Source organism: Nothobranchius furzeri, chromosome 6 (genome assembly GCF_043380555.1).
Source record: "Nothobranchius furzeri strain GRZ-AD chromosome 6, NfurGRZ-RIMD1, whole genome shotgun sequence".
In the NCBI taxonomy this organism is placed as follows: Eukaryota; Metazoa; Chordata; class Actinopteri; order Cyprinodontiformes; family Nothobranchiidae; genus Nothobranchius; species Nothobranchius furzeri.
The window spans coordinates 59960814-59988178 of record NC_091746.1 but is presented as its reverse complement, the minus strand read 5'-3'; the positions used below and the strand labels follow the sequence as shown (position 1 = coordinate 59988178).

General features: G+C 40.9%; 2 protein-coding genes across 2 annotated transcripts in view; one reads left to right on the top strand and one right to left on the bottom strand.

The window, feature by feature from the left end:
* LOC107373312 (homeodomain-interacting protein kinase 4-like) overlaps positions 1-27365 on the bottom strand; it is a 745746-nt gene that overhangs the window by 555461 nt on the left and 162920 nt on the right. The gene's annotated exons all lie outside the window — the stretch shown is intronic.
* LOC107374733 (Golgi phosphoprotein 3) lies at positions 12092-26814 on the top strand. Its single transcript, XM_015942955.3, has 5 exons — positions 12092-12477; positions 12938-13069; positions 21397-21511; positions 21711-21871; positions 26322-26814. Exons 1-5 carry the CDS (start codon positions 12268-12270, stop codon positions 26583-26585), a joined length of 882 nt encoding a protein of 293 aa, XP_015798441.1. The 5' UTR covers positions 12092-12267; the 3' UTR covers positions 26586-26814.

Genomic DNA, 27365 nt, shown 5'->3' with positions numbered 1-27365 from the left:
AAACACTAAGTTTTGTTGCTTTGACATAACGGGGAATTTGCGCTCTCCACTGGTAAAAAAACAGAACAGCGTTTAAAAAAGAGGGCAAAGTGGAAGAGTTACTGCCCTCCAGTGTCTAGCAGCTGGTACTACACTTTGTTCTTTTTTAGCCATTTAGAAGAAAATGTTTAGTCTCCTTATCTTAATGAAGTTTTAATAAATTAATCTCTGTTTTGTAGCTAGCTGCTAATTTTTCCAAATGTAGCTTTTTGATTCAATCTTGTTGAACACATTTAATTAAATAGGTTTCTGGAGTTTTAGTAGTTAAGTAGTTTGTATAAATGAAGGCATTCTTGCTTTCCCACTATGCTGTTAACATTAATTTAAAACCTGAACCTACAGGAGGTGCTGTTGAGTTTTCTCTTGTTTAGCATTATAAACACTGCCTGTAGTAACAGTTTTGGTCCAGCAGAGGGCAGAAAAAATCCTTAAAGTGACAATGTATAATTTCCTGTCCATAGGGGGCAGTACATACCTAAATCATTGCAGCCAAGCGGTATTTTTGTATTCAAGTAAGACATTACCAATGGGTGGCCATTAGGGTAAAAAATCTCTGGGAGTGCAACCTCCAGCAAAATGACAAGCACATCAGACTCCCTTTCATCGGTGATAACGAGCAAAGAGGTAAATGTGTAAAACAACGTTAATGAATGGTGAAAGTTTTAAAACCGCTTGTTACAAATCAGTAAATGCACTTTGTCCTCAAGGGCGCCTGTAGAAGGAAACATGGCGTCTAATATGGCGTTTCCCAGAGATTTAGACCCGCTCCCATGTATTTTAGACCTGATTTTTATGGTTACATGTTACGAAGCCACCAATATTTTCAACAGTTTAATTCATTTTCAATATTTTTATGGATATTTCCCGAGATTAATGGTAAAAACTACACACCGTCTCTTTAAATGTGTGGTTGACTAAAAAAACCTTTTATTAACCTGTTTAACCCTAATGCCCCCCAATTGGGGGCCTCTACAGTTTCATGCCCCAAACATCTACAACTGTCCACATTCTCCAAACACCAACTAAAGCCACAGTCAAACAGCCCAGATGGGAACAAGGCCATTTTAAATGGTAATAAATTAAGATACAATGATGTTTGAACTTTATTTTAGAAGAGCATCTGGCCTTCACTGGTGTCTGCTAGAAAAATAAACCTTGAACAAATTTAGTTGAGGACCCCTGGAATAAATAAAACAAAGCACTAAATTTCCTAAATGGAATTTGAACTCACAACCTCCATCCTGTCAGCACATTCACACAGGGCTGCTCTTCTAAAATAAAGTTCAAGTATTATTTTATCTTAATGTATCAAAATCCAAAAATTGCTTTGTTTACAATCTAAACTGTTTTGATTATAGCTGTAGCTGTGCTCGGGGAACGCAAACAATCACTGACACTTCGTACGTGAAACTCCAAAGGCCCCCAACTGGGAGGCGCCAGGGCCCAAAGAAAAAAGGCCAAGGGCCCAATGTTTTTTCTGAATATAATCATTCTCATTTTTAAACTTCTTTGTTATGTTCGTACTGTTTTTTTCTGTGTTTTACATTTTGAAGCACAAAATGTGGAGTCATATACGAAATCCCATGCAAGCTCTGTAACAAAACATACATGGGAGAAACCAGATGACAACTCTACACACAAACAATAGAACATAGAAAGGAGTGCGAGAAGGAAACAATATAAAATCAGCCATAAACGACCACTGTACAAGAGAAAATCATATAATGGACTGGGATAACACACGGATCATAAACACAACCACAAAAGTTTAAAAGATGGATCAAAGAAGTAGTTGAAGTAAGGAGGCATGGACCCAGGACCATGAACAGGTACGAAGGAGTCTACAGAGTGGACCACTCATGGGACATTGTGATCAGCAGAGAGGGAGCGGGCAGCAGAGGGCGATATCGTCCTCTCCTGCAGGCGGATAAAAGGAAGTGATGCCACCAACATCCGGCGGTTACCCTGACGAAGACGGCAGTGACGTTGAAACATGTCGGCAAAGGTAAAAACAAACCCTCATCACTGTGAACAATGAAGAACTAAAGAAGATCATTAAGAGTTTTTGCAGACTGAACATGAAAATAGTCTCCTACATTAGCTTCTGATAGAAAATAGATGGTGAAGCTCTATTTTAAGATCCTCTCTGACCTACATCACACTGTGAATTAGCAGTAATGGACTCACCCATCTTGACTCACGACAAGGAAGGCTGTTGTTGTTTTAGCGTCCAGGAATCAGCAGAGAACATCTTAGCTAGTTTAAGCTAACTGTTAGTATTAACAACAACACCACATAGGCAGAAGCACCTCCTGGCTTATGTTTTCTGTGGAGATAAAAGATCCACGTTGTAAGTCGGTGGTAGAGTTGTGTTGCTGTTGTTCAATCTGGGGATATGTCCAAATATCAGAAAATAATACTCCAGAACCTGCCATCTGAAGCTCAGCTGTGATGTGTATCAGTATCAGTTTGTTCAGGCTGTGACTCAGTGATTAAATGGGTTGTTCTGTCATCAGTAGGAAGATAAACAAACTTGATATCTGACAAAAATGACCATACAAGGACATCCACTGGTTACTTCTTACAGACTTTCTCACAGTAGAAACAATCACATATATCCTCAAAAGTGTGCTTCTAAACGGAAATGATACTGCCCACTCAAATGACCTTGGACCAAATTAGAATTGTGTGTAGAAAACGAAAAAAGGAAGGAGTACGAATGACGTTTTAGTTTTTTTTCAACCCACGAGCTTTTGCTAATTAAAAGGTGAATCAGTGATTAATTATACATATCTAAAATCCAAAAAGTGGAGCCACTTGTGTGATTTTTTAACAGTTAGAGAGCCTCCCAAGGTAATGATTGTCTTTCATGTCCAGGAAGTCCAAACAAAAAGGCCAGTTGCATTTTCCTGTTCATCAGCTGAAGTCTGCCATCTTGTGCTGACAGTCTGTGTTACAGGAAGCTTTTTAAAAATAAAATACTCAATGTTCTGTAATGATTTTGTGTTTCTAAGATGATGTCAGCCTGATGGGTGTCTCACAGGGTGCTGTCTTACAACAGTCTTGGCTTGTGTTTGGAGATTTTTTTGCAGAATGAGATGTTCCATTAAACATGTAGCGTTGGCAAATTGATGATATTTATTTGTTATGACCAGGAAGATGTAATGTTCTATATAAATATAAAATATTAACCTGCTAGGTCTTTATTGTAATTATTCAGAAGATTCTAGGTTCTTTGTGTTTTCAGTGATCAACCACACTTCGTGTTACTTCTGAAAAAGAGTAAGGATTTATAAAAGTGAGAATTTATTTTACAAACAATTAAAACATGACTAGTTAACTAAGCATTTACTGTGAGTGGATGTAACTAAACGTGATGAAGGAACCTATGTGTGAATGCGATGTCAGTCCGAGCTTCCTCATCTAAGAAAGTTGAGTTCAGGTGAAAATAATTTGGTTTGCTCTAAGCTATAAAGTTGTTATCATCAGAAGAACATCAGACGCAAACTGTCATGTCTACTTCACCCGTTTCGAGAGACCCGCTTGGTGGATCCGAAAGTCACAGGGGTCGGCTCATCTCTGGCACCGGAGGCTGTAGAATACCGTGGTACCGACTCTTCAGTCCAGAAATGTCTCGGGTCACAACAGCTGGATGGAACCGTGCGTCTGGCGGACTCTTAAGGAGTCTAACAATATCAGCTTTGTTTTTGCAGGAACTGTTTGCTCATCAGCTTTGCAGGTGCAAAAAGGTTTTGACGACGTGTCAAAATCTTTGATGGTTAAAGAGGTTCACTACAGGTGGCCGGCCTGAAGCAATTCTCTACAACTCCCGAATCACTCAGGATGATCCAGTTTTAAGGTTTTGATATTATGATTTGCACAGCCAATCAAAGGCTGACATGTTTGAGAGATGTTACCAAGACAACTCAGAAACACGCCCTCTTGATACAGGATGTTCTGACTGGGTTAATACTATGTGTGTAAGGGTTTTAACTTAGCCATACTTGTTATGTGTGAGTGCAGGTGTGAGGACCTGTCGTCTAAACATGTTGAACACATGGCAGTCTTAGTAGACATAACATAACACTCATTTCCCTTCAATTATTGAGCACAGATTAATGAAGCATTTCACTACAATATAATGATTGTAAGTAGCAATAAACAAGTGTTTATTTTATGATAATCTAGATTATAAATCATGGAAGAAGTTCACATTGATTTAGGAAATCATTCTTGATTTTAGCAACTGAGTCGCTGGAGTGTTCCTTCTGTGGAGGCAGATGGGACCTTGGGAAAGAAAGTTATTGTTATCTTTCAGACCTCAGGCTCTGAGTTCCAGCTGGTATGAAGTCGGCTTGTTTAAAGGGAACACATGCAGTGTTGTGTCTCCTTTCTTGGCCAGATGTTGAATAGATGTTGAAAGGTCAAACTGTACCTAAAACTGACCATTGCTGGACGTTACAGGGTGCTGTCTTACAACAGTCTTGGCTTGTGTTTGGACATTTTTCTTGCAGAATGAGACATGTTATGTACCACTGAACACAAAAAAAGCTCAACTAAAATTTAAGTAAAACTAATGTAGCCAGAATGAATATACAAAAAACATTTAAAAACAAATGTAAAAACTGTATCACAACTTGAGATTGACGAGGTGCAACACAAATGCTATGGGGGGGGGGCAGAACACAAGGTCAGAGGGGAGTTAGCATCAACTCGCCATCCAGAGATTGGGTACGAAGCCCCAATGAGTGAAACAATGTTGATTGAGGCAACAACTGACCTGAGAGATAGGATAATGGTACAAATAAACATCAGGCAATCCTGATGCCAACTACAACAGCTGAATAAAGTACCAGTAGAAATCCTTGAAGATGTGAATGCAGCATTGAGAATGATTCCTACAACCACCATCACTGAAACCAATGAGCTGGTATACACTTCAGTGACAGTGATCCTTGAGATGCTTGGCTATAAGTGCATGAAAAACAATACCCACTATGGAAGAGAAGGATGGAGGCCAAAATCAAGGCAGCACAGAGAGAAGTGAGCCAAATGTCAAGAGCTCCAGAAAGGTACAATGAGAAAACTAGGACCCAAGATCTACAGCCAGAAACCCATACCTGTGTAGAGTTAGACTACAGATGTATTTTGGGTTTAAATTACGATCAATAAGATGTGATGATTCTATATAAATATAGAGTATCAACCTTATTGATCTTTGAATGTTTAACCAGAAGAATTAGGATTCATTGTTTATTCGGGGACCGTAACACACTTCGTACTAATTCAGACAGAGTTAAGTTTATAAAAAGTAAGAAATGTATTTTCTAAACAATTAAAAACATGACAACAAGGAAACACTTTATGTGATGGATGAATCTAAGTGGATGGAATTTGAGGTGTGATGATGTGTGGATGTGATGTTATCAGAACCCTCGTATCTGAAGAAACTGAGTTCTGAGTGGGAGTGAATTTGGTCTGCTATAAACTAGAAGCGATTTTTACGCCCCTAAGCTCGTCTAAGAGGGAGTAAAGAAAGTTAGCACTGTGAATGAAAATAACCAAGTTTGAAATCTCTTAAAAGGAATTTATTAAAAGAAACGTAGCTCTCTTAGCTGCAATGAATAAATAGAATAAATAAGAAACAAAATAGTCATCCAAATCGGGAGTAATAAACAAAGGGTCTCTAATAACAAAAAACGATCTCTGATAACAAAACGATCTCTGATAACAAAAAGCGCCGGCACTTAAGGCAGGGATAAACTATGTCAACACAAAAAGCTCCACCAAAAAGGGTGAGCTGAGTCTCTCCTAATAAGGACGAATCAAAGCAGTCTAACAAAAAAGATGTATCCACTAGCTAGATCTAAACCACTCAGGTTACAAAGCTCAGACTTCAACGTCTGCACACGAGAGGGAGAGAGGAGTGACAACACCTCCGCATCAGCACTCTTCAGATTTCTCCCCCCATGACATCTCCAGGAACTCCCTTTTAACAGGGAGTTGAATGATTGTAACCACCTGCACTTGGGCTCGGCTTGGCAGGTAGGGCAAGCTGCTTCGCTGAGGCCGTCTAGTGGCCGTAACAGACAGGGTCTGTTACGGCCACTTGATGATAATAATAAAGGGAAAATTGCTTAAGAGCTATTTATTATCATTACCACCACTTGTGACCAAAGCCATGATACTCTATATAAATAGAATATCCCCTGCTTGGTCTTATTATGATTAATTAGAAGATCCTAGGATTCTTTTAATTATTAAAGGATCGTACACACTGCTTTGATTCAAGAAACAGTCAGGTTTATAAAAAAAGAATTTATTTTACAAACACTTAAGACTTGACAAATGGTTTAAACAATTATCTACTGTGAGTGGATGCGAACTAAGATGGTGTCTGGAACCTATGTGTGAAAATTGTATTCAGAATCTCCGTTCTCAGAGCTGAGTTCTGGATGGAAATAATTTGGTTTGCAAATAAACTATAAAGGTGTTATTATCAGAACCAGATTCAGACGCTGTCTGTGTGTCTACTTTACCCGGAATAAGAGACCCTCTTGGTGGATCCGAAAATGAGAGGTTGGATTACCGCTGGCACCGGAGGGCTGTAGAGGACCGGAGGGCTGTAGAGGTGCCGGTTCTTTCAGTCCGGAGATGTCTCTCGGGTCATGACAGATGGATGAAACCGAGCATCTTAAAAATAACTCTGAAGGAGTTTGGAGCCAGCTTTTTTCTGCAGGAAAACTATCTTGTTGTTTCAGCTTTGCAGGTGCGAAAACAGTTAAAGGTTTTGACAACGTGTCAAAATCCTTACTGGTTAAAGAGGTGCTAAAGATGGCCAGTCTGAAGCTCACTCTAGAACTGACAAATTACTCAAAGCCATCTAGTTTTAAAGAATTTATATTATGGTTTGGCCAGCCAATCAGGCTGACAAGTTTGAGAGATGTTACCAAGCATCGCAGCGACATACCCTCTGTGATGGAGACTCCGAATCTAGGCAAAAGGTTAACGTATGTGTCATGCGTTAACTTTACTTTACTTGTGAGTGCAAATGTTATGACCTCGTCAAGTAAACATACTAAAACAATCATTGAGCACAGATTAATGAACATTTCATTATTTATAATTATAAATGGCAATATTTAATGATTCTTTAATTATAAAATATTCTTTCTTCTTCCATCTGGGAATAAAGGAGTTTATTTTAAAGGGTTCCTCTGTGATGGACCTTGGAGGAGAAAATGTTTATTGTTTATCATTTATTATCTCTGCAGTCCAAATGGTGTGAGGAAGTACGCTCTGATTAAAGGGACTACATGCAGACTTCGAGTCTCCTGTGAGGGAAAAAGATTGTAGGATGTGTCATAGCAAGGGTAAGTTGACCTGGCTGTGCATTTGACTTGCGGGATCTCAAAATCAGGTCATTTTGTGACGTTACACACACTTAGAGAGATTCAGTCAGATTAGCAAATTTTAGTCTTTCAACTACCTGTTTTAATGTCTGAAGGTGAAAGTCCCAAGATGGCGAGTAAATAACAATATCATCGAGGTAGGCACTGCAATGAGGAATACCACAAAAAGCCTGGTTTACCAATCTTTGGAAAGTGGTAGGCGCGTTCCTCAGACCGAATGATAGCACCATGTATTGGAGAAGGTTGTCGGGGGTGACAAAAGCTGAAACTGTCATGGTCTGCATCAGCCCCCTCCTTTATGTGTCTCTTGATGTTTCTCCATCCTCTCTAATTTCCCTTCTGTGTCTCATAGTGCCCTCATGTGTCCTTTGTCTGCGTCTCAATATTGTGTCTTCTGTTTGTAGGCCTTTTTATCATTCCCTCAGGTCTGGTGTTCATTTAGTTATCCTCTGTCCCTCCAGTTGCAGCTCCAGCCTCTTGTTCCCCAGCCCAGTATATGTGTGTGTGAGTTATTTATGTCTGTGTGTGTTAGTCCTTCCAGCAGCCTTTTAGTTTAGATTTGTAGTTTTAGGTTTATCTGTCCTCCCTTGGTTCTGTTTTCCCATTTAGGTAATTATTGTCACCTGTCTTCCCTCCAGCCCTCACTCCACACACCTGCTTCCTGTTCCCTTAATTACTCCTCCCTGCTATTTAAGCCCTGTCTTGTCTTTGTCTTGTGTCGGTCCATTGTGGTAATTCTGTCAGTCTTCTCGTGTTTCTCTAGTGATCTCCTGCTCAGCTCTTATGGATTATTGGTTTTTTGGCTCCAGCCCATTTCGATATATTTTTGTTTCATTCATCCTAATAAAAGGATTTTGCTTTATATCATCTCCTGCCTCGTGTCATCTTGGGTTCCTGCATTTTGGGTCCTACCAACACCGAAACGTGACAGAAACCTTGGAAGCGAACTGAGTTAAAGTCACCTGCCAATAACCTTTCAGAAGATCTAGCTTGGTATTAGGAGGCTGAACCAACACTGTCTACACAATCATCTACGCGAGGCAAAGGGAAGGAGTCGGATACCGTTTTTGAGTTTAATTTACGGTAGTCAGTAATGAACCTATAAGAGCCACTGGGTTTTCTCTCTAGTAAACAGGGCGAGCTCCAGGAACTGGTGCTGGGCTTCGCTAAGCCATTTTCTAGGAGGTGAGTTACTTCACTTTTCATCAGCTCACGCTTTAATGGACTAGCCCTGTAAGCAGGGGCGTGTCCAGGGAGCGGCCTGGGGTAGCACATGCCACCCTTAGAATCTGATTGGCCACTCCAGGTGCCACCCTACCAAGTTCCAGTTTAAATTGACTTTACATTGTTGACAAAAGGCTTGGGTTGTAAACTCCAAAATAGTGTGGTAGTAGCATGCACCTTTAACATTGTTTACTAGCCCAGGCCTACAGAACATTTCTGTAGTATTAATATTATTTATTTTTTCATATTTACATAAATAGTATTTAGAGTCCCACTCAACTCCAGTTGGTGGCAGGAATGCAACAAGAAGTGACTTGCTAACCACCACAAAACTAGAAGATGAAGAGGAAAAAATGGTGATTGTGCAATGTGAAACTCAAAAACTCACTAGAAAGTAAAAAAATAACTAAATTTACGATTTGTGTAAATACAAATAAGCATAACCATTGGTGCCGCCCATGCATAAACAAGTGCCCCACATGGGCCACCCCATTTTAAAAGTCCTGGACACGGCTCTGCCTGTAAGGGTGCATCCGTACAGGAGTTGAGCCAGTAAGAGTGATGTCATGAGTTATCAGGTGAGTTTGACTAGGCACATCTGAAAATAGCTTTGGGAAGGAGTGAAGTAGCTGCGAGAGCTCTATCTGCTGAGATGAGGTGAGATGGCTCAAACTAACCGACAGATTTGAGAGTGCTTCAGAGTTACAAAGTCGTGGAGTAATCGGAGGGCTCGGACTCCATGTTACAGCTTTGGTGTGTTCTTGCTGTGTTGAAATTCTAATTCCATCTTTTAGTTCTTTTTAAAACAGAATGGTTTTATTTACCTGCAACATTTCGTTTGCGGCTGCAAACCTCGTCAGGCTGACGCTCCATGTTACAGCGTCATCCTGCGAGATATCAAGAAGCTGTGGAGGGACATCTGCAGTGAGTAGACAAGAAGGATTCATACCAGAGATATACCTTTTTGGGTTATCATCCAGACACCTTTGTCTGAAGCCGTGACAATAGTCAAGGCAACACGTCACTGGAAAGCGCACAATATTCCCTTTACTGCAACACACAGCTCAAAGGTGGAATGTTGAGAGGAGTACTCACCCCAGCTCATGACACAGGTGAGTAAGCATTTGGAACCATCCTCTCTTTTGACCTCAGGTCAAAACATTGCTCTGCAGACGCTTGTGAATGATATCAGGCAATGGCTCTTTTAAGTGTCACTGAACAGCCTATAGTGCAAAATATATACACCAGCTTCCTGCCGTCACCTGAAAGTATCTCAGACTAGACAGGTCATGCTCGGAGCTAGCTACAGCTTGCGTACCCAGAGGTCCCGCCACCGGCAGTGTCCATCCCGACTTCTTGACCCCCTGAACCGCACGGGGACTTTCATACACGGGTGAGTAGACTCAGCTCAAATGGCGTTGGATGGATTTATGAACGATCTCTAGCTTATTAAACCATACAGTCAAACTGATTTTACAACCCAGACATCACAAGATATCTCAGGTACTTACAAGGTTTTGCTAAAACATCTAGCCTACATTAAATCATTTCATCCATTGTCTGTTATCTGTATAGTCATTAGATGAAGTGTGTGTTCCCTGAATAGTTAAGAACCTAGAGTAATCTAAACCAAACTTTCAAAGATCAATCAGATTGATATTTCATATTTATATGGAATATCACATTTTATTGATCACTTAACAAATACGTAGTCGATCCTCACCGCTACAGAAACTGGCGAAGTACCAGGGCCTCAAAGAAGAACTTGAGAAAGCCTGGAGAGTGAAGACATCCGTGGTGCTCATGGTCACTGGGGCACTCGTGGCAGCAACCCCCAAACTGGAGGAGTGGCTAAAGCACATCCCAGAAAAAACATCAGACATCTCAGTCCAGAAAAGTACAGTTCTAGGATCAGCTAAGATACTGCACAGAACCCTCAAGCTCCCAAGCCTCTTGTAGAAGACCAGAGCTTGGAAGGATGAGACCATGTTTACAACATTATGAATATGAGAGGAAAAGTGCATTGAAATTATATAACCAAGGCTTTCATGTAGGGGTGGGATTACCTGACACAATGACTGTCTCACCTTCTTGACCCTGAATGTGGGTGGACAAGGTGAGTTTTCTGTGAATTTATGTTTCCTACTCTTTCCACTTGACCACCACCAAAGGAGAGAGGACCGTAGCATTACTTTTTCCTCCTGAAGTCCTCCACCATCTCTTTGGTTTTGCTAATGTTCAACTGAAGTTTATTAGCTGGTAATCATCTCTCCAGGCTCTCCACTTGTCTTCTGTAGGTCATTTTCATCATGGTTGGAGATTAGATCAAGCACTACTTTGTCATCAGTAAACTTAATGAAGTTGCAGCTGTGGGTGGCCGTGCAGTCAGAGGTGTAGAAGGGTGTACAGCCGGGAACTAAAGACACATCGTTGTAGAGGAACTCCTGTGCTGAGGCTGGATGATGATGGTGCTGAACACACAGCTACCCACTTAACTACCGGAGGCTTGCCTGTCAGAAAATCCAGCCTCCACCTACACAGCTGGGAGCTGAGTCTGGTGCCTAAACTTAGTGGCCAATGTGGGTGAGATCACAGTGTATAACTAGAGATGGTGCTGTGATCCATGGTATACTACACCTGACACATTTCCCCACCCATACCAACCTGCTTGCACATGCAAGCAAGTCACCTCTTTTCCATACTCTTTGTTTCTCTGGATTGTAGACCTTCAGGTCCTCTACATCCTTCAGGCCTACTTCTCTAGCTTTTCCTCTACCGGAACCCTGCTCTAATTGCAAGCATCACTTTTCGTGGAGATTTCTGTCTAACATTATCTGTCATGATCAGAAAAAGCAAACAAAAAGAGGTTGGTCTGTAATAATGATCAATAAGAGAAAACTAATTTTCAAAAGTTAAGAGGCACTTTGTTGCCAACACAGAAAATTGTCATTTATTTACTTCACCTTTTTTTCATTTCATATTTGATGCGGCAGAGGTTGAGTGTATTGTATAAAACACATAATACCATCTTGTGAATCATCCCAAAACTCCGTACCTAAAACTTAAATGTGGAGCGATCCGCAGACGGTAAACCGACTGAATATTTTAATTACATTTGAAAAATTCTAATGGCTTCTGGTTTGTATGTACGTTTAAATAAATGTAATTTTATTTTATTCTACTTATTTATTCTATGTTTAATTATATATATATATATATATATATATATATATATATATATATATATATATTTCAAGCTAAATGTGATTGTAAAAAAAACACTATGCCCTGAAAGAAATTAACTTGGTTTATAATTAATTTTAAGTTGTTTTGACTTCGAGTTAAATTAACAACCCTTAATTCCGACGACCGTAAAGTGGACATGCGACGTCACCGCCACCATGTTGTATCAGGAAGTAGGCAGAGGCTTTGCAGGATTCTTGAACCGAGCTTAACGTTAGCGGCTGTTTCCTCGCAATCGGCCAGTTCCTAAACAGTTTTCGCCTTTATTTTTGTGTTACATGCGGCACGTCTCTCTCTTTGATCGAAGCAGACGTTTGTCTTTGGTTTTTGTCGAACTACTGCCATAGCTATGACTTCTATCACGCAGAGAACCTCGGGCCTTGTCCAGCGAAGGACCGAGGCCATTCGCAGCGCCGCCGCCGAGAAGGAGAGGGATTCCGGCGAAGAGGAGGACGAGGCGCGCCGCGGAGAGGAGGAAGAGGACGACAAAGGCGACTCGAAGGAAACGAGGCTGACACTCATGGAAGAAGTGTTACTTTTGGGCCTCAAAGATCGAGAGGTATAACCTGCGTGTATCTATGTGATCGAGTTTGTCTTGTCTAATTATCTAGCATACTGTTTACGTTGCGTCACCAGCCAAATGTCAACACTCCAAAGCGTATTTTATGTAACCGGTGGAGTATGATTAATGGATTTCTATGCCAACAGTTTTTATGCATTTCTTCGTAAGCCGGTTAGAAAACGTCTCATTTAACGATGCGAAAGTGCAACGTGTCAGTAGTCATATTGTCGTTTAGTTGCTGCTCTGATGCTGCTGGTTAATCATTTCCTGGATGAAAGCAACTATTCTGACCGACGTCTTTAATGTGTAACACAGCTTCCTTTGTTTGCGTTACCTGTGCAGTTTTCTTGACAACTTGCCAGGTGTGAGGTCCTTTGCAACCTGGAAGTGATGTACCACGACTTGCTCAACACGTCAGCTAAGCAAGCAGTTTTTTTCCCTTCTCTCCTGGTCTCAGGGTTACACGTCTTTCTGGAACGACTGTATTTCTTCTGGTCTTCGCGGGTGTATGCTGGTGGAGCTGGCCCTGAAAGGGAGGGTGCATTTGGAGCCCTGTGGTGCCAGGAGGAAAGGTCTGCTAGCGAGGAAGGTGAGAAAACAACAAATATGTCTTCAGTATGATGTCTGGTTCAGTTCAGGGGAATTTGCCATTTCCTGTTAAAACATTTGACATTCACCGACCTCAGCTGAACGCACCAATCCGAATAAAAGACAGGCATGATGGCTTTGATGCCTACATCTTGACACTGTTTGTCAGTCCCAGGGTGCTGTCACACCAGGATCCTTTTTTCAGCACAACACCTGGCAGACCAGAACTCACTAAAGGACACAGGTCATGTTTAACTCATTCACTGCCAGTGACGACTAAAGTTGTCATTTGCATTTTTTTTACTATGTGGGCTAGAGCTGTTGCGAAGCTTTGATGACTTCGACGACTCGATTCTAAAAATTCGTCTATGTCAGATCCGGTAGTCGACGCACCACGCCGACTTGTTGCATCCCCAGGAGTTTGTAAATAGAGGAGGAATCTGTCTGTTTTTCCTCTAGTTCACCCTCTTCTCCGCCTTCACTAACCGCCAAATACCGAAGAACCGGCACAGTGTCCGTCCGCTACTAGATTCCTTTCTTGTTTTGCCCGCCTTCGTCTCCCGGCAATGGACAGCAACTTCCAGGGTCAGATGCGCTGCTTCGTCTCTATCGCAGATGTAGAAAGTCACTGGGAGCGTTTCTCCCTTCATTAAGGAGCTTCTTTCAGACATTAGGATAGCTGTTTTGGTGGTAGCAGTCTCTCCTCCGTGGTCTGTTTGCTGGGTATTTTTGGTTTATTTAAACTTGGTAACTTGAACTAAACGTTGGTAAAGCTACTGTTAGCATTTTCGCTAACAGCTTCTTGCGTTTGGATAAGCTGCTACGTTTTGGTTTAGAGTTCATCGTTTTTTGTGGTGTAGATCTCCCTTTTATTACATTTAGAGTGTTGTGGGTTTTCAGTTTAGTTTAAAATATCACCTTGAGTTTAGTTTAACCACCCAGTCTAGAGTTTGGACCTTCGGAAATCCTTATTTTGGTCCAGAACCCAGTAATCTTTGCCCAGTGGGACATCCCTGGGATTTGTACTTTTGTTTTAATTCCCCACAGGCAGAATTAGTTTTATTATTCCCAACCTGCGGATGGAAAGATTAGTTTTTTTGTTGTTGTAAATAAACCTGATCATCATTTTAACTTTTAAATCCCGTTATTGTCCCTTCCTTTTTGCACACGAGCCAAACTCCCCAGGAAGAGTCGTAACACCACTCGCCTCACGAACATAAGTGACCAATACAAAGCAGCATGGAGACACTCCGTCTCCAACCACCTCTCAGGCAGCAGCCTGCACTCCCAAGTTCTACACGTCACCAGAACATAACCGACCGCAACACAATAAAAGCAGTGTTGTACAAAATGGCAGGTCTGTAGTGTTTATTCTCTTACAGTAACAATTTATCAATTTTTTGGATGAATTTATTTTAGATTATCTTGTTTTTATTAATTGTGCAATAAAAAATAATCCCTAGATTAATCATCTAAATAGTCATTAGAATAGTCGACTATTCGATAAAATGATCGTCAGAATAATCGTTTTAAAAATAATCGTTTACCCCCAGCCCTAGTGTGGGCATCGGAACAGGCCCCGCACCGTGAGAACAAACATTTCGGCTCTAAAGCCGATCTTCAATCGCGTACGTCACACGTCAGTGACTTGATGCAATTTGCTGGGTTCCTTACATAGGAAACATTATTTCTGATTGGCTTAATGAACTGACCTGAATTGGAATGTTTATTATGTGAAGTGCCTTGAGACAACTCTTGTCGTGATTTGGCGCTATATAAATAAACTTGAATTGAATTGAATCATGAAGCAGAAGAGGGGGGGGGGGGGGGGTCCCTGTGCCTGTAGATGACATCATCATACTACAGCAATACCACTCGGCCAAAATATATTGCATCTCTCTTTCGATTCTGTTCTTTCACATTAGTTTTGAAAAGAGTTTAGCAGCTTTGTTATTAAATTCATGTTTCTTACTGCCTAAATGTTTTCAATTGTGGTAACGTCGTACATTCAGCCAATAAGCTAGTGTGACGTCATCAGCAGGCGCAGGACCCCGAGCCTTCAAGAAGAAAACATGGCGTCCAGTATGCCAGAGACGCTAGAACCAGATTTTTTTGGTTATATGTTATGAAGCTGCCAATATTTTTCAATGACTGGACATCATTTTATTCATTTTCAACAACATTTCGGTGGATATTTCCAGAGATTAAAGGTAAAATTACACATTTTCCCTTTAAGATGAATGGAAGCGCAAGGCCTGATATGCAAAAGTCAAAATGTAATGCAAGGTCAAACGTCTGGGTTAGCAAGTGATAAGAAAGTCCCTTTGATTAAATTTGCTTACAACTAAAACAAATTGCTCTGTTTGACTTCTGTAGCTTGTTGGACAGATTACCAGGGATTGTCTGTTAGAAATTATAATTTTTTATAGTGGAGTTCCATATTTCTGCTCTTCTCTTCCATCTGTCTCTGATTGAATTCCAAACGTGGAACTTGTGCAGCCGTGGGACAAAATAAATTTCTCCATTTGTTTACTTTCAAAGTTGTTTTTTAGTAAAGCAATTTTTCATTTGTGTTTTACCACATTTAAATATGGTAACATGACATGATGCTGGTCTCATTCAGTTGTGCCCACAGGACCACAAGTGAATCTTTTACAGCTGAAATGCTAAAGTTGACATGAAGCCAGATATCTGACACTCATCAATAACTGCTTGTCAGCGTTGTTTTGGTTACGTCTAAATTTCAAACTCAGATTGCCATTAAAAAATCTAAAATATTATTTTAAAAAAACAGGATATTTATGTTGTAAACATACACTTCATGGCTTTGTATCTTTGTTATTGGTCTACTTGAGAACTCTGACTCCTTTTTATAAATATGAGAGCTGGATTTGAATGGACTGGTCATTTGGCTCTGATTGTTATCCAGACGTTAACTCATTCACTGCCAGCTGTTTCACATATAGCACCAGAAAACTACAATTGGCATTGCATTCTCTTAATGAGGTTAACTTAACTCATTCACTGCCACTGACGACAAAAGTCGTCATTTTAAATCCAAACTTTGAAAATTGCTGGCAGAAAACTGCTTTACTGACCTGGAACGTCTGGCAGTGAATGAGTTAATTAACATGAATGTAATGAACACATACGCCATAAACACTGAACAAAGGCGCAATGAACACGCTTAAAAAAAACAATTTATTAACTCATTCACTGCCATTGACGACAAAAGTCGTCATTTTAAATCCAAATTTTGAAAATTGCTGGCAGCAAAGGGCTTTACTGACCAGGAACGTCTGGCAGTGAATGAGTTAAGGACCATCAAAGTTTGAGGATTCATGTTTTCTCCTCCACAGGTAACATTTACCGTAATGTTTTTTATACTAGAGACAATCACAGCGATGTGATGTAAAGCTACCCTGAAATGTATGTACTTCCCCCAGGAAACTACAAACTGCCACTTTAAAATGTTTTGTATTAACTCATTCGCTGCCGCCGCTTCCTGATCCGTAAAGCCCTTCACTGCCAGCGTTTCTCACCTTTTTTTTTTTTTACTGTTTTTTAACCCTTTGATGCATGAATTATGAAATCTTCAACCATGATTTTTTTTAACAATTTTTTTTCTCATTCGTCTTTAGGTGTGAATGAAACAAATTTCAACAAATATTTTTTGTAAAATTTTATAATTTACAAATAATTTATTACATGTCCACCTCAGTGGACAGCGTGCATTCTGAGCATGAAATTGTTGGCTTGGCTTACTAAAGTCCAAATGGATGGGCTCAAATGCAATAAAGTCTTTAACAGCTGTGCTTAACAGCAAAAACAAATAACAATTTTGAGTACCTGTCCACTGTAGTGACCATTATGCATCAAAGGGTTAAGAGTCACAGAACGTTGCGCGCTAGGATGATGTTGACGCCAAAACAACCAAAACAAAGCGGAGACTCACCTCTTACATCAGGAAGAATCAGTGGGTGTGTCCGAATCCACAGGAAGGATGCTTATGAGCACGGGTCTTCGCCGGTCTAGCAAGGCCGGGTCCTTGAAGACCGCTAAAACCGGAAGTCAGCGGCTCTGAATTCAGACAGTCTAGCCTTCACCTGTACGGTGGCCCGTAGGTCCCGTCACAGTGGTGGCAGCAGCTAAACGCAAAGGAAAAATGCTAAAGCTAGCGAAAATGGAGCAGGAATATTAAGGAGCTACAGCAAATTCATGTCCATCAGCAGCGTTTGTTCACAACCGTTTTCAGGTAAAGTAATTTTGTTTATTCTAGAAGCTTTCAGGACTTGCATATTAACTTTAGATGGTTTAATGTATGTTTTAAGCTACAGAATGAACTTGTTAAACATACACAACACATTACTACAGAGTATTATCATGTAGGTAATTAATATAAACCAAATGCATTATAAATGTTAAATGCAGTAGGATGTTTTCTAATGTAAATTGGACCTTAGAACTTATTTTGCATCAAATGGGGGTAAAGCGTTTTCAAAAAACAGGCTTTTTAATAAAATAGCATTGAAGTGTTTTCAATGTACATTTGTTTATTCAACATGACTCTGCAGACCGTCCTGTATGATGTTCCTCTGACCAGAAACGTCCAGCCACGGGTCTGCTCCAGCCCTCCATCCACGTCTGGATCCTCCTGCAGCAGATCCAGCTGCACTGTTAAAGACTTCCTGCTCACTCAGGTTAAATAAATGATCCAGGAAGAGTCACTCGGGTTAATCCCGCTTTAACCGTACATAACTGGTCCATACTGGTTTTGATCTGTAAATAAGTGTAACGTATTATAAATAATCTAGTCTCCTTACCATCTTTTCATTTTCTGTTCATGTAACATGTTCAAAAAACATCTGTAATAATAAAACTGGTGATAAAATCAATGACCAGAAAGTTATTAGTATTTATTTTAATAAATGTGTTCAAATATCAAACAGCTAAATAACATTAACATGATGACAGTAGAAGGCATCTCTCCCAGGATGACCAACAGGTAAAACCTCTCCTGACCCTGGACACCTGCAGTCCTACAGAGAAAATCAGAGACCACAGGTGACAACAAGGCAATAAACACATTTTTACATTTACCCACATGAGAAGATAAAAATTATATTCTTCACACAAACGTTTTACTTCATTAAAACGTGTCAGCTGTGTAAATCTCCGAATGTAAAACTACTTATCACAGAAGAACTTCTGTGGTTGTGTGTAAACAGCTTCACTCTTCACCTCTAAGCTTAATAAAAACGCTTCTTTGCTCCGTTGTCCTTAAAACAAATGCCAAGTTTAATTCGCTACCCCCCCCCCCCCACACACACACACACACACACACACAAACACACACACACACACACAGGAATAACTGGGACCCGCGATACAAACTCGTTCTGGCTGATTTCTGCCTAAAATGTAATTTAAAAAACAAATATACAAACAAAAAATGTCTGAAAACTGAAGCGATTTAAGCGTTTTAGTTTTCTACGGCTAGTTTTTAACAAACTTATGTTTAAAACTTCGTAGCTCTCCCCATTTTCTCTTTCATTTGAAAATCCACAGCCGGCACGCAAAGCATGCTGGGATAGCCTTGTTCTGTGAGGATACAACAGACCCGTCCTCGAAATGTGGGAGGAGCGAGGACGCATTTGAGGACACGAGAATGAGTATTCTTGGAATTCGGACAGTACTAGTCGCTGCGCTGTGACGTCATTGCACTCTTACAAGCATCCTTCCCGTGGATTCGGACACACCCAGTGCGTTTCGAGCGTTATCCATTCTTTCACAATTCGTTGTCGAATTGTGATCGGCAGAAGCTTTTCCGGTTCGCGCCTCACCTTTTTTACAGCAGCGGCCCAAAACGATCAAACACATAGATTTTCTGCTTCCTGATCACGTGACGTATGCGGATGAAGATCGGCTTTAGAACTGAGATGTTTGTTCTCAGTGCGGGGCTCGTTCCGATGCCCACACAGTAAATAAATGCAAATGACGACTTTCGTCATTGGTAGTTAATGAGTAATGCATTGCTCTTTGGAAGCCTTGGATGTTTTTTCAGATAAATATTACGTTTAAAACAATTTATTAAAGCAGCCTAAAAGCTATTATGTGTAATTTCAGTACTTGTGCAAAAACAAGCTTTAAAATCCCACTTTTAAAGGGAGTCCAGGCAGTTTTTGCTTGCTTTTAGCACCCCCTAGTGTCCATTTAGTGAAACCCAAAGTGACACATCCCCTCACAATGTGCTAACTGCTGAAATGTCTCCTCAGCCTTCATTAGTTTTCAACATGAGTGGTTCATCACTAAATCAACCATATCAGATGTGTTCATGATCTTAAACATGCAAGAAACTTGCTGGGAGCAGACTCCAGTGTTGGCATGTCAACTCCATTTTTTGTAAGTCCAATAGGAGGTGGACCCTCCCAAGTTGCAAGTCTGGTATTCTGACTACAGGGGGCGATGGGGATCTGAGTTACATTTCATTAACCCTGCAAGGGGTCATTTTAGCACATACTGGGTCAAGAAAAGGATTGGGATGTTTGGTACCTAGACAGCAGCCTTGTGGGACCCCAAAGTTTCCCCACTGCTGTGGATTATTTTCTGTTATTTCTTTAGTCTCAACCAAATCTTGTCAGATAATAATAAAACCAACAGCAGACAAAACTTCAGAGGAGGTTGGTGAGCTTGTTATCATGAGAGATGATTCAATAGGTTAGTTTATCTGTTGTGGTGAAAGAGATCAAATCTCATTGTGGGTTTTTGTTTAAAGTTAACAAACACTGTCAAAATGTAATTCGTAAACTTGTACATTTTTAGACAATTTACTTTAATTGCTAAGTGAAATTGGAAGAAAAGCTAGCTAGCTATCAATAACTCTTCTGGTTTAGCATGTCAGACTTTCATAATATTTCTGCCAGAATATTTGTGAGACCAATAGTTTTATAAAATAATGATCCCGGGAACTATTAATACATTTTGGGGATTAAAATTTCTTTGAAATCAACTTTGAAACTGCCCTCACTGACTATCTATTAGCTCATCTCTATTTTGAGAGCTAATTTCAATTTCTCTAAACCAAGGCCATTTAATCAACTACAAAATTTAAAATATTGCTAACATTTCCACGGAAACCCACTTAAAAGTTACGTAATGCCCTTTATCACTTACATTTTTTATGTAACTTGGTTATGTTGGAGAAGGCTGGCCAGCCATGCCAAAGCGTCTTTGTGGGAAGCAAAGGGCCATTGAAGTAACCCCACCCCCTGAGAATTCTAACCGAGCCAATCAGCGCTGAGCAGCGTATGTCGCTCACTGTGGCCCAATCTCAATACTCACACCGTGCCCTGCGGTCTTCAGCAAAGTGTACTTGGAGAAAGTGTGCAGTAGGGTTCGAGTGCGTAGTACACAAGTGTGCAAATAATTGCCGAATTGAGACGGGGAGCATTGCGTCATCGATCACAACACATGCTGTGATGCTGGTCGCTGTGATACTTTTTTCCATAACCTTTATTAACAACTTTCAAACAAACAATAAAGCAATTATTTGAAATAAATTTAACTTCATTGCTGCTTTGTCGAAAACATTCAGAGTATCAAATAATCATCCTCAAATGAACTCATTTCATTAGAAAATACATATTTTCGGAAACGGAACTTGAGCCTTTTCTCCCGCAGCATGACTTGTGGGTAAATCCCTTGCCCGAGGTCCGCATCGTTGCGGACTTGGGTGAAGTGCATATTAAGGGTGTAATGGGGGCTTGGTCAACTTCCGCACTTGAGAATCAGGACACCCTACACGCTCGCACCCCTGCCCGGGAACGCACAAATGAAGGGCGTAGGGGTGCAAGTGCGAGTATTGAGATTGGGCCAGTAAGGCCGTTTCTCATAAACAAAGAAAGATGGCATCTGAAGCTGAGTTGGCTGTGGCTCTTTCCTCTGTTCTATGACTTGGACACGCTTTTAAAACCATAACAAGAAGTGCTAAAAGCCTTTGTTCTAAAGAAAGATGTTGGCACCGTTATCAGACGCCATCTTTGACTACAGCATTGCACGATACAGTCGTCATTTCCTCCTTTTTTTCCTGATTGGTTATTTTAAACTGGCTAGTTCTGCCCCTCATGGCGCTCTCTGCCTCTGAGTATCCAGACTTGTTCTCTGTGAAGAATAGACAGAGGGCGAGTCTGCCAGGCCATGCTAACATCAGAGGAAGTTTTTCATTCAAAAAGACACACCTTGCTCCTCTTGTAATTCCTGTTTGCACAGGGTGTAAATCTAGATTACAGCCGGGTGGACGGTAGCTACCATCTTCGTTTGTTTTGCTAGGTTATCTGCAAGTCTGATGCCCCGACAGGAGACGTGCTGCTGGATGAAGCCTTGAAGCATATTAAGGAAACCCAACCTCCAGAGTCTGTCCAGAGCTGGATAGAGCTTCTGAGTGGTGAGATGAGCACTGCAGCCTTTGTTAACCAAACAATGTAGTAACCTAGTTAGTGGGGGTATGGATTATCTCTCAGATTAGAATACATTCTGTTAGTTTGTTCTTTTCTAATTCCAGATTTTCAGCCCTTTTTACCGGCTAATAAAGTTGTACCTTGGGGATGTTGTTGGGAATCTAAACATGGACTCTTGACTTTCAGGAGAGACTTGGAATCCCCTGAAGCTGCATTACCAGCTGAGAAATGTCAGGGAGCGTCTGGCTAAAAACCTGGTGGAGAAAGGTGTCCTCACCACAGAGAAGCAGAATTTCCTACTTTTCGACATGACCACGCATCCACTCACAAACGGCACTATAAAGCAGGTACGATATGACGACATTTGTTTCTTATTGTAATCTGCTTACTGATAATTATTTCTTGGAGAAACATTCAGGACTTCAGTGTAACTTATAACTGGTTTGACGGCTCTTGCTGCATAGTTTTAGTGACATTTGATCTAGTCTGGTTGAAAGGTGGGTTGTCATGTCATCACATACATTCTCAAAGCTACCAGGACAAAGTGAAACAACTTGTTTTTCAAACGGTCTTTCCGTACAGACGTGACCTTGCTTTTAAACCTGGCATTTAAACATGAATAAATGCTGCAGACTTCTGAGTTGATGATTGTTTTTCAACATTCGAGCTATTTTATCAGCCACTTGATTTCTTTTAGCTCTGACTGAGAAAACAGGAATGAATAAATTAGCTTTTATAAAAAATAAAATGGTTATTGGTTATTTTTCTCAAGCATACCAGCTTGTTTATTGATGCTCGAGGACATGACTGGTGGCCTTTGCTACATTTTAATGGAACCGCTCTCTTTATATTTTTACTGATATTTAAAATGATTTCAAACCATCACATGAAGCTATCTAAACAGTTGTTTTATCTGCCACTGATGGGGGCAATGTGGCGGGGAAGTTAAGTACCTGCCCTGTAGTCAGAGTTACAGGTTCAAGCCCCGTCTGTCGCATTGGTTGGCCCAATCCCAATACCCACACTGCACCCTACAGTCTTCAGCAAAGTGCACTTGAAGGAAGTGCGCAGTAAGGCATTGAGTGCCTTGTACACAAGTATGTAAATAATTACCAAATTGGGATGGGGAGTATTGTGTCATCGACCGCAATGCACTGTTTGTGGCATTTAAAAAAAATGTTTTAACGGATTTCAAACAATTTCTTGACAAATTTTTCATTTATTGCTGTTCACATGAAATCTTTGTCTAAAACATTCAGAGCATGAATAAATATCAATTGTCTTAAAATGAACTTCTTTCATTTGAAAATACATATTTTTCATTAAAGGCACTTGAGCCTTTGCTCTGCCTTCTTAAAATTCCAACGCAGCAATGGATTGTGGGTACTACCCGTTGCAGTCGATGCAGACTTAGGCAAAGTGTGGAACAAGGATTCAAAAGAGGCGTGGTCAACTTCTGCTCTTAATCGGGACACCCTACGCACTCACACCCCTGGACTAGAACGTGCTCAGTTGAAGGGCTCAAGAGTGGAAGTGCAACTATCGGGCCGTTGTTTCCTTGGGCAAGACACTTAACCTACGTTTCCTGCTGCAAGGGACCGGTGGCAGCTGTGGTTACAACATTAGCTCACAATCATCAGTGTGTGGATGACCCTAGAAGGAATTATGTCAAATACAGACCATCCATAAATACACAGTATAGTTCTACAGCAGTATTATGTTGTGCTTTTATTTTGAAAATGTAAAGATTTCATTGGCCTTTTGTGAACCACTGTTGCGTTTTTCCATTACAGCCTCCAAGGTGAGGGTGTGTGCTTTAGCCTAAGAGGCTATATCCTCTTCTAGCCAGATATTGTCTCAGTTAAATATTTAAACACTTTCCCATGAAGTATGCAGCAGAAACCTGTATTAAAGGTTTTATAAAGTACACAGCTTCACTTTAAGTGGTTTTAGGTAAACACCAGTGGTTATGGAAAACTGAGCCGATGGTATTCTTGAGTGTCCTGAGAAGACTGACACCAGAAGCCTGTTCTTGCACCAGATACACCCACACCCTCTTTGGGTTTGATAAAAAGGGTTTAAAACTTGTAAAACATTTGTAGTTAGAGTTTGTGTTTTCCAGGTTACAGTAAGTATGTACGGGGAGCTCTAAGTCTCTATCTTTGTTATTGTCTACTTGAGAACTTAGAGACTCCCATGTAGAGCAACAGGTGACGTGGTTGCTTTGAGTGATGGAGTCAGCGGCCTGTTAATTACAAAGTGTTCAGTTCAGTTCATAGCTCCTTCACATGTCCATCTGTTTTTGAACAGGACTGGCAACCGTCAGGATCTCACATGACAGCAGTGCGTAAATGTGCCCTTTCAACATGTTTTAAAACACTAGTTCAGTTTTAAAATGTGTTGGTCTGTTTTTATGGTTTGAAGCATACACTCACTTATTATCTTAACAACTTAGTCCTCTGTAGGGTGGCAGGAAGGTGGTGTCTAGCTCCAGCAGTCATCGAGCGAGAGGCAGGGAACACCCTGGACAGGTCGTCTGGGAAAAACACAGATGTAGCATATTATGGGAGTTTATTTAAAGAGCTTTGCCATCTGCAAATTTCCATGAGTGCTCATGCAAATAGACTTTGCTGTTATGCAACTGTTTAGTTGTGCACCAGTAAGGAATACCGGAACAGCGAGGGTCCAGTCTTGTCCAAATACATCTGCAGATGTCCTTGAGTTCAGGATTGAAACCCCTTTTTCCTGACAGGAAGCCCAATCCTCTGCCTCTACTGTAGTCGTGTTGTTTACATTCCTGTAATGTTGGTTTGTAGAGGTGTCAATCTTCACTTGTCTCCCGATTAGATAACGATTATTGGGTCAACGATTCAATTCGATATCCCGATGCATCACGATGCATCATGATGCATCACGATTGTTTATTTATTTGTCTTCATCGATAAATAGAAGATGCCAGGTAATTGCTTTTTATTTATATTTTTTTTTTTCATCAAAAATGTAATTGACACAATCTGCCATCCCTCAAAAGCGCTCCATTCTAGTGATGTCGGTCACGAACGAACCGGCTCTAAGAAGTGAACGACGGGAGCCGGCTCGTCATTGGGAGCCCCCCCCCTCTTTTTTTTACATTAGTAAATTATTTTACATATAGTTTAGCATTATTTTGGTTATAAATGTACTCTACGCAACAGAAAATCTGAGGAGCCACTTGGGAGCCGAAAGAGCCGGCTCTTTTTGGTGAGCTGAGCCAAAAGAACCGGCTCTCTAAAAAGAGCTGGAATTCCCATCACTACTCCATTCACAACAGGTTAGGACAAAACATTTTAAACATTTAAGATTTAACAAAGTAAAAATATCTGTTACCTCATTCAACAGCCACGCCTCAGGCTGAGAAAAACACGCTTTGCAAAAACTCACAAAATCTGAAAAAATACTGAAAACCTACAGGACACATAATGTAATAATAAAATCCATAATGGGTTCATATAGGAGCGTTTAATGTCTCTGAGCAGCTCTAGAGTCAAATATTTATGCCACAGTTCAAGGGTGTCAGAAATAACACCAAATGAAATGTTTCACTTAGTTTGTTATTTTATTTGAACCCAGTGGTTCATTTCTGAAATGTTGGAATCAAGTTCTGTTTGATGCAGAAAATAATAAAACAAATTCTACACTTCCAATAATTTTTAAGATGTGTTTTATTCTTGCTGATAACAGCAGCAGGAGGCTGCGGGCTGGATTAGGATTAAATGACCCAGCTGATGGATCTCTTTCACTAACCAGCTAACTACAAACCGTTCTACTAACCTGTCCTGTGGGACCCTCACCATGTGACCCTCATGTCCATGCGGTCTCTGGAGGAGCAGATAGGAAACAAGATCTCCTGTAACCTAAAATGATCCAAAGCTTCCTCCCAGTTTCTCTTTAAGCTGAATTTAGAAGAAGAAGAAGAAAATATTTCTATATCGCCTCTCAAGATAAAAATCACGAGGCGCTTCACAAGACAAAAACAAAAAATATAAAAATTGTAAAAATATAAAAAAGCATTTTGAAAATGTTTAAAAATATATTTAACATCAGTTTATCATCATGAAACAAAAGAATAAAGTGGAACAAAAACTATCTTCTATTTATCTCTCCTTTTTACTTCTCTGTGTCCCTAAATAAAAGAGACAGACGATTACGCTGCAGCCGCCGTCACTCTCCCCCGCTCCCTTCCCAAGACCGGACCTCCCGGCATCACAACACTCGGTCCGACTGAGCGCTTCCAGGAGAAATAATTAAATAATGAAAATAATAATGCGTGTTTGGAGGCGCGTCCTCCGATCCTCTCTCTTGTGTCAGCAGACTTTCTCTCTCTCACTCGCTCTGATCGAGCGAGTGGAGGGGGCCTCGTGACAACCCGCTCAATTAACATAATTCACGGCCAAAATCCAACAGAACCGGTCGGGCTGATTCGGTTCCGGTTCAGTCTCAGGTTACTAATCCAGCGCTCAGCTTTGCAGTACCACATTAAGGCGGAACAATACTTGGTAAATGTGGAGGACACTCTGACAGATTTGGATGCTGCGCTGGTGCCACCGTTACAAAACAAAACTACATTCCACTATAATCGATTATGGTGTACTCCTCTACGATGTTGAATCGTTTATGTCCGCATCTCGATGCATCGATTATTTGATTATTTTCCTCAGCTCTATTAGTTTGGTCGTTTGATCCTGCATGAATCTGACTGAGTCTAACCCCTTTATGTGAATCTTTATGTAACACATGCATTCATTTCACCCACTGCAGCGCCTTGTCAAGAAGGTCCAGGACTCCGTTCTGGAGAAGTGGGTCAACGATCCCCATCGCATGGACAAGCGGGTCCTGGCCTTGATTCTTCTAGCTCACTCGTCAGACGTCCTTGAGAACGCCTTTGCCCCGCTTCAAGATGAACAGTACGACGTGGCCATGAAGAGAGTCCACACTCTGTTGGAGCTGGAGCCCGAGAAGGAGAGCACAAAGTCCAACGCCAATGAACTAATGTGGGCCGTGGTGGCTGCGTTCACGAAATGAAATCGCCCAACTGGTTGGACTGAAAGATCTGGCTATGATCTGTATAATTTCATTGGTTCAAGGACTTAACGAGACAGACTTCCCTCTAATGAGACAATCTATTTTGGTTGAGGAGCCTGTTTATACATCTATTCTGGATGGCATTTTGGTGGTAGTCCATATTAACACAGTGTAGTCTGATTAGTGGGGGGAGGGGCTTCACCAAGTAACAGCTGATTGGATGGGATGGTCTCAGAATGAAAGACAACTGCAGTAGCATATGTGAGGTAAGTTATCTACCATTGCGAGGTTGGACATATTTTAAAACATCAACACTACAAAACCGAGGAGTTTCTGTAAATGTAAGTTTGAATCAGAGCGTAGAGAAGGCGGTAATGGTTGCCATGGTGAAAGGGGAGATTTGGAATGGAGCCACATTTCAGTTCTACTCAAATGTCCTTGAATCTGGCCAGTCTGGAGTCTGATTTCCATTGTTCTCCAACTTCCTAATCCAAGGATTAAAGATGAGAAACTGCAACATCGCTGTTTGATGGTCTTTGCACTCACGGATAGCTCCTGCCTCCACCGGCGTGTTCCCACTGTGTTGGGACTACATGCTTACGGTTACTGTTAGATCAGACTACCTGAATGTTTACGGATTCTGTTTTCTCTTTCAATGGTCCCCCCCCCCCCCTCCCTCCTTCCTCATTTGCATTTTGAGGAGGAAAGTAAAGATGAAGCCTAGTTTCAGTTCCTGCACCAGTAAAAGTAAAGTGGATCGTTCGGCCCTAAGAAACTTTG